This window comes from Pteropus alecto, unplaced genomic scaffold (assembly GCF_000325575.1).
Source record: "Pteropus alecto unplaced genomic scaffold, ASM32557v1 scaffold7, whole genome shotgun sequence".
NCBI lineage: Eukaryota > Metazoa > Chordata > Mammalia > Chiroptera > Pteropodidae > Pteropus > Pteropus alecto.
This window is the reverse complement of record NW_006494614.1, coordinates 44,758,460-44,766,570: the sequence shown is the minus strand read 5'-3', so window position 1 is coordinate 44,766,570 and position 8,111 is coordinate 44,758,460. Positions and strand designations below refer to the sequence as shown.

Here is an 8,111-nt window from a genome sequence, read left to right as displayed (position 1 = left end):
GTGTTTTTCATCACCAGAAGTTCTATTCTGTTCTTTTCGAGGGTTTCAGTCTCCTTGCTGAAGAACTCATTTTACTCATTTAGTTGTTTTTTCAGTTCCTGGAATTGTTGATATGAATTGTTTTGGATCTCACTGAGTTTTTTGTAAGGTACCATCCTGCATTCTCTGTTATTTAAATCACATATTTCAATGTCTTTAAGCAGATTTTCTGGAGATTTTTTTTCTTTCTTTCTGAGCTCCTTTGTCACCTTGATTGTTCATGGTGTTTAATGGAGTATTTCTCCGCCTGGGTATTAATGGAAGTATCTTCTGCTTTTTTTTCGAGAAAGAAGATTTATTATATAAAAGTCTCTCTTTAGTCTGTTGCAAAGAAAGCATTTTTCTTTTGGTTTCTTATAGGTGGAGTCTAAGCCTCTAGGATCCCTGCTTTATATAAAGTTTTCATAATGCCTTTTTTTTCCTAATAGATATTCAATCACACTCGCTACCCTTTGTCTCAGTTCCTGTCAGTGTTAGCAACAGTTTCTGTAGGGTTTGCTTAGATTCCCCTGGGGCTCTGTGGTGTTCGGTCTCAGAGGGTATGGAGGGAGGGTCTCTCTGGATTGAGGGATAGGGGCTGTGGCTCAGCCTCACGGTTTTGCAACCGTGGCTGGTAATAATCAACTGTTGTTTTCTGCCATCCTTGCTTCTCTGCCATCTCACTTCTCTGCTTTCTGCTGTGATCCCTGGGCACTGCTGCTGCATGGAGCTCACAGCTCTCCCAGGCAGGCTGTTCAGAGAACCCACTGCACCTTCTCTCCTCCCTCTCCTCCTGCAGGCATCTCCGGCTGCGAGAGGCAGCTTTTTGTTTCTCTTGGGCTACTGCCAGACTCCTGGGGTTCTGACCTGTGGTACCTCTTATGCACAGATCCCATGCTCAGACATACTGGCATGCAATCCGGGTGTTTTTTATTGAGTTTTAGATGTTCAGCTTATTGTTATTTCAAGGGGAGAGATCCAGGGACGTCTCTCACTCTGCCATGTTTCTGACATCTCGATCCAGAAAGTCTTTCAGTAAGAAAACAAAATATTTTACATGTTTTCATCCTAGCTGTGTAATATGGTCGAGGTTAATTTCATAGTTGTTATTGGAAAGGGAGCAAATAATGTTTAATTTTGCATACTACAGGGATTTCTAAAAGTGAAATTATCTAAGAGTAGCAGATCTCCAAACTTTCCATTTTTTTCTCCTGAGAGCTCCTGCAGCTTCCTTTCCCTCTATTCCTCACAACTGTGCTCCCCTAAAGGGAAAGAAAACTAGATTTGGGGGATAAACTCAGGGAGGGCTCATGACTCATGTTGGGGACCTTTTGGGAACTCTCTCCTGAGAGGTAGTAGATTTGGGCATGGACCCACATTGCTATGGTTCCATGTCGCTCTAATAATGGGTAATACCAGTGAGACCTTACCTTATAACACCATCATAAGAGTCAAAACAGACAAAATGATTTTGATGAGTGACAATACTGTATAGACAGATGGCAGGTACCGTTTTCTTGGTGATTTCTTTTTCTACCTCTGCCTTTTTTTTTAACCCTATAGTATGCTGGTATTACTTCACTTTATTATTAGAACGTTCTGGTTCTAGTACTTCTTGTGTAGCACTTAGTCTCTAAGTGAAAGTGATATTCGGCTGACAGAATTGTTATTATTATGGCTATTTGGAACCACGGGAGCATTAATGTTGGCAGAGAGGTAGTCACTGTGCTCCCCTCCATCTTTGCTCCCATTCATCTTTTCAATCTCAGTTTAAATGTCACTTTCTCAGGGAAGTCTTTCTTGACTCCCCAATTTTGGCTCGGTTCCCATTGTATCTATTTCTGGTACCCCTGTAATTTAAATAATTATTTATGTAACTCTTGACCAATATTTCCCTTTTCAATAAGGTAACTGTAGGCTCCAAGAGGGCTAGAACCACACCTGTCTTGTTTATCACTGTATCCTAGGAATTGTTTGAAGTCTGATATGAATATTTGTCAAATGAGTAAATGAGTGGATTTTTAGGATTGCAGCAATTCTTAAGTATGTTTCTCATTTACTTTTTATTCACCTTCAATTACTTTCAGATTCCAAAAGTTGAACATTCCCTGTCTTCAATCAGAAATAAATCACACAATTGAACGTATTCTTCAGTGTTATGTGGCTGAACTTGAAGCTATTAAGAAGGCAAGCATCACGTTTATAAATAGAATGATACTTTAGTACAAAAAGAAATGTATTCCAAGAGCATTTTCATCATTATCCTGTGTCAAGCTTTTCAGAAGCAATCCCCTCACTGCTAAGTCCCTCTGATGCTCCCCTCTCTATATGGGAAGGTGCTGACAGTGTATGTCACCGATCAGCCAGATTTACATCCCTGTGCTCTTAAGAACTCTTTGTGCAACAGCATTTATGCATGCATAGGGAAGTCTGTTTAAGTTAATACTTTTGTGTATAGATTATTGTAACAAATATAATGTAGCAATGTGCTCCCTCTTTTGAATACCTCCTTAAAATTTGAGATAAAAGGCAGAAAAAATATACATGTAATAGGAAAGAAGGGGTAAGAGATGATTAAGTGTCATATATTGTAAACATCATAGTTTCTGAACCTCTGAAGTATATTTTATGTATTTACTGTCTACCTCCCTGGTATAAGACATAGGAATAAAGGTGAAACATCAGTACAGGTACAGCTTTATATTTTTTCTCTTTTCCATTGTATTGAATTTCAGACATTAATACCAGACCTTTAATTGCAGCTTTATCATTCTCAAAAAGATGACCCCCCTCTGGCTCGTAACATGCCCCCAGTAGCAGGAAAAATACTTTGGGTGAGGCAGCTCTATCGCCGGATAAGTGAGCCCATCAACTATTTCTTTGTAAGCCAATGGTTACATTTCCAGTTTGTGGATTATAGTGGTTTTTAATATAAGAATTATATTTTATCCTATAATATTTGTGTACAAGAAAGTAGTTAGAGCTAATTTTACTGGGTGAAGAAAAATCACTTTATAAATATGCTTGAGAGACACTAAGCCAATTCTTTCATGTTTGGTAGATAAGCCCGTTTAATTACAGTTATCTCTAAGGGAGTGAATCTTATAACTTCATGATTTTTAATAATAGAGGAAACTTTGTAAAAGCTCTTTAAAAATAATTGTTTTGAAAACAATGAAGTTCAGGCCAAGTGCTGAAGCTTACCTCTGTGTGAACAGATAGGTCACTGATATATATTATTGAAGGCGAAGATACCCTCAGAGAGTCTATTCCTGTATGAAGAACTGAGACCTAGAGCAGGGAATAATAAAGTACTTTTATCCTGTGTGTCCTTAAGAGGATTAGATTTCTGAAAAACACCAGAATACTCTTAGACCCTGTTCGCATTCTGAAATTGCCAGTTAGTCTTCTCTTTGGTTTTTTTTTCTTTTTAAAGAGACAGAGTGCCAAAGTAGAGATGGTTTGCTTGGTATTGTGTCTTAAGCCTAAATACAGGAAACAAAACAAAACAAAAGAAAACACTACCATACAACAGTGTTGCAAGTAACATTTTTACTTAAGCATTAAATATTAAGTTTTTATAGTTTCTATTTGCTACTATCATTTTACTATTCTCAATATTAAGAAAAAAGTTAAAACAATGGCCTTAGGCAAAAGCCAGGATGGGGACTCAATTGCTGATGGACTCTATAGCGGCAAAGCAGAGAGTGCCCTGTTTTTGACATATGTGAATCACAACATAAAAGATTCAATTTCTACATAAAGAAATTTAGTATAGGGTTACTTTTTTTTTTTTTTTTTTGGTGCTAGAATTTAGGAATTTGCCCTGATAGTCCACAGTTCATGGAAAATCAGTCCACTGTATCTTGTCCAGAAAAGTAGAGAGAGAACAGAGAGCTGGAGGCAGCGACTCTCAATGCCTGGGGCTGGCAGCAGGGCTAGAGACCTTTCTTTTTCAACCTTTTGTTCCCTTTTCCAATCTTCTTTTTCTTCTAATAATATTTCCCTGTGACTCTCTCTAGCTTGTATAGCTTCCTCATTTCTGTTTTACTCTGATGCAAGATCTAAATGGTTATTTAATGTCATTTTAAATATAAACATTTTAAATATAGCTCATTGTAAATATAGCTTTATGATTTTGACTTGAAAACAAACAGCAGTCTTTTAAAAAATCTTTCTTTTTCCCTGAAAAAACAGAAAAACTCAGAAATTTTGTCAAGTGTGGAAGGCAAAGCTGTCATTCGTCAGTATAACAAAATTTCCTATGTTCTGGTGGAATTCGAGGTGGTGTATCACACAGCTTGGGTCAGAGAGATCTCGCAGTTACAGTATGGTGTGTATAAGACAGTGCGAACTTATGTTAGGTGATTTTGAACGAGTTCATGGTCTGGAGAAGTTTTTACATCTCTCTTACATAATCTTTTGGTGGTTAAATTTAGATTTGGGGATGATACAGTTATTTATGTCTTTATAGTTAGTAATGATATTCTGATTTTATAAGCAAAAATTGTCATGACCTTAAAGTTGATTTACTTAGATTATGACTTCCTCCTGAAAAAACAGTACTTAAAAGTAAATATCAAGACTCTTTATAAATATTTCTTCATAGAATTAGAAAATTTTCATGTTTAGTTTTATCATATTATAGATTGAGTTCTCAGTCCCAATCAGGGGAGAAAGAATTGCTGGGGGTCTTCCTCCCTTTCTCCATCCCTTCCTTCCTCCTTTCCTTTTTTTCTTTTTCTATAACCAAATTTAACTTCAATTTTGAGCTTCAATAAATTAAGAGTATCAGGGCTATGTCTAAGTACCTCTGAGAGTTGCTGAGGCATTGGGCAGAGTTAAGTGTGAAGTGGAGGATGGATGAGTCTAAGCCATTATCCAGCTATGCTGGCCTCATCTGGGGTGGTGGTATTGTGTGGGCTCAATCATTGGTCATACTTTGTCCCACCTTAACCTTAAGCTCAGCCATAACCTTGGTGGAACCATGACTATGTCCCTGGTAGAAAGGTTTCTCCCTCCCACACCAGAATTGCTGGCACAAACAAATTCTGTGGTTGGGTCACTGGGAGTGACAGTGAAGGGCCCTTCCTGCTTCTGCCTCTTGGTTCCAGACTCATATATTTTAGCTATTGGGGACACAGCACTAAATACAGGCCATTGATTCACTGCACTCCTACGCCCTGGAGGACAGGGCCCCAACCCTGCAGGGTGTCCTCCCCAATTGGCACCTTAGTTAACCTTTAATAGGCCACTTCTATCAGGCCAGCTGTTTCTGGGTAATACAAATGGCGAGACCCTATGGATCCCAATGAAGGCCTGCTAATGGAGCAACATTCTCAAAGGAGCATAAAAAGAAGCTTAAATTCACATTATGGAAAATGGCAAGAGAGAATTTTTAACAACTGACAAATGAAGCACTTACTATTTAGCTCCTGCAATACCATGCACTTTTCTACTCTCTATTTTGTCCTGGTTTTTCCTTTTACTTGTACATGTTCAATACCAAGTTCAATGGTTATCTGTCTCATAAAGTTCTTCTTTATTCTTCCTGGCAGAAAATAATGTCCTCCTCTTTTAGAGTCATCCACACACTTTACCTGCAGTTCTTTCTCATGACACTTATTGCTTTATAGATCTGTCTTATCTCCCCTACACATTCCAAGGATACTCTCTATGTCTGTTATATTTTTCTATCCTTTAAATAAGTCATAGCTAACTTTTATATAGTGCTTATTATGTGCCAGGCTTTGTCTGAGCACTTTACATGTACAACTTCCTTTTATCCTCATGGCAACCCTGTGAGGAACTATTATTATCCTCATCTTACAGATGAGGAAACTGAGGCACTGAGAGGTTAAATGACTTGCCCAAGATCACACAGCTTGGAAGTGGCAGGGCCAGGATTCAAATCTGCCTTTCAAGTGAACACAGGCTAGTGGGAATGAATTACTCTGGAAGATTTCTTGTTGTTATAGTGATGAGACAAAATTAAACTATACAGGAATTCAGAATAATAATTGGAGACCTAGTATCGGACTCTTTTAGTTGCTTGCTGCATAAATTATCTCTGATGATGATTTACCTGGGATGAATGTTCACTCAGTCCTGGAACATACTTCCTGGCTATCGTTATTGTTTGTGGTCTTGCTGACCATTTTGTCCTTTCAAGAGAGCTCAGTACAGCCTTAAGGAAGGCAAATTTCATTAAGTAAACGTTCAAAGGTTATTTTGGAGGTTACTTGGGAGGATAAATGATTTCTAGCCTAATTTTAAAAAGATTATAAATGAATTGGGTATAATTTTATGTTGAAATCCTCATGGAACCAGCATCATTAGGAGCCATATAAGACAAATTTTTTTCTGATGAGTAAAAGTCCACTAACTTCAAAGGAATATACAGACTATTTTATTTTACTAGAAATTTGATGCAGCCATATTCTGTGCAGTAATGTGATTATACTTGGGAAATTCTCATGTTAGTAGAGTTTGTTAATATAAGATGTAATTCAAGCTAGCACATACTTGTCTGTGTGTTGTTATTATGCCTCTAGAGGTAATTCATGTTAAGATAACATAATCTTAGGCTACTCAGCATGAACTATTGCGATTATGTGTTTAAATTCATAGTAAAAACCATGTCTAAAAATGCCTATTTGTATTAATGCTGATCATGTAATAGTTTAAATACTGTGTAAAAAAAATCTTCCTCTACATTCCAGGAGTTCACAGTGCAATGGTGTTTAATAAATATATCTTACTGATATTGAGCCTAGTTATCAGAAATTCAGGATGGAGATTTCATTCGGATAAACCTCTTTAAAGAAGCTAGTTTGGGGTTAGGCATGGAAAAGGTTTTGAAATCTATGAGGTGTGTCATATTTTGTAGTTATACACATCTTCCAGTTCTCACACAGGGGTTAAATCACCATCTATAAAAATAAACTAACATTGTATTACACGGCTCTCTTAGACCCACTCAGGAAGGCGTTGCAGCTCATATCACAAAGGCTATCCATTCTTGATCCATTTTTCTCTCTCTTGATCTGGTTTTACGGCCTGATAGACACTCCATTTATTTATTAAGTTTTCGGTACTGACCATGTGTCAGATACTGTGCCTTAGAACCTGGGATATCTAAAACTATTGTTTTGATCCAGTAGGGAAAACAGGCATGTGAACAGGGCTGGAAGCAGAAAAGAAATCCAGTATAACTAATGCCAACAATTATTTCTTTGTAGCTTTACAAGCCACACTTTTTGTGCGGCATCCAGAATCAGGAAAGTTGTTGGTTAATTTTGATCCCAAAATTCTGGAAGTTGTTCGGGAAACTAAGTGCATGATAAAAATGAAGCTGGATGTACCAGAACAGGCAAGAAGATTGCTAAAATTGGAAAGTAAATTGAAGGCAGACAAATTATATTTGCAAGTAAGATATATTTTCTAATTATTTTTGAAGTAGTTTTGTTTTTGTTTTTTTTTAGAAGAAACTGCTGCAGTTGTGCTAATGTGGCCTTTAGGAGAAATTATGTTGAGTCTTTTTTTTTTAGCTTTATTGAGGTATAATTGACAAATAAAATTGTAAGATATTTAAAGTGTACATTGTGTGATTTGATATACATATATATTGTAAAAAGATTCCTCCCACTTAGTTAATTAACACATTTGTCACTTTATCTATGTGTGCATATGTATGCGCTTTTTTGTGAGAACATTTAGGTTCTACTTTCTAAGCAAATTTCAACTATATGACACAATGTCATGAACTACAGCCACCATGTTATATATTAGATCCTCAGACCTTATTCATCGTATACCTGAAAATTTGTACCCTTTTACCAACCTCTCCCTGTTTCCACGCCCCCGCCCCCTTGGCCCTGGTCCCTGGCAACCAGTTTTCCACTCTATTTCTATGAGTTCAGCTTTTTTAGATCCCACATATAAGTTATATTGTACACTATTTGTCTTTCTCTGTCTGACTTATTTCATTTGGCATAAGACCCTCTAGGACCACCCATGTTGCTGCAAATGGTAAGATTTCATTTTTTTTATGGGTAATATTCCATTGTATATGTGTACAACATTTTCTTAAT

At 37.1% G+C, this 8,111-nt stretch overlaps 1 protein-coding gene across 1 annotated transcript in view; it reads left to right on the top strand.

Moving 5' to 3' along the window:
- DNAH8 (dynein axonemal heavy chain 8) overlaps positions 1–8,111 on the top strand; it is a 307,121-nt gene that overhangs the window by 48,970 nt on the left and 250,040 nt on the right. The window contains exons 14-17 of the mRNA XM_006926591.3: positions 2,106–2,205; positions 2,781–2,900; positions 4,216–4,351; positions 7,260–7,447. Of these exons, the coding sequence (XP_006926653.1) occupies positions 2,106–2,205; positions 2,781–2,900; positions 4,216–4,351; positions 7,260–7,447 (544 nt within the window). The remainder of the gene's footprint in view (positions 1–2,105; positions 2,206–2,780; positions 2,901–4,215; positions 4,352–7,259; positions 7,448–8,111) is intronic.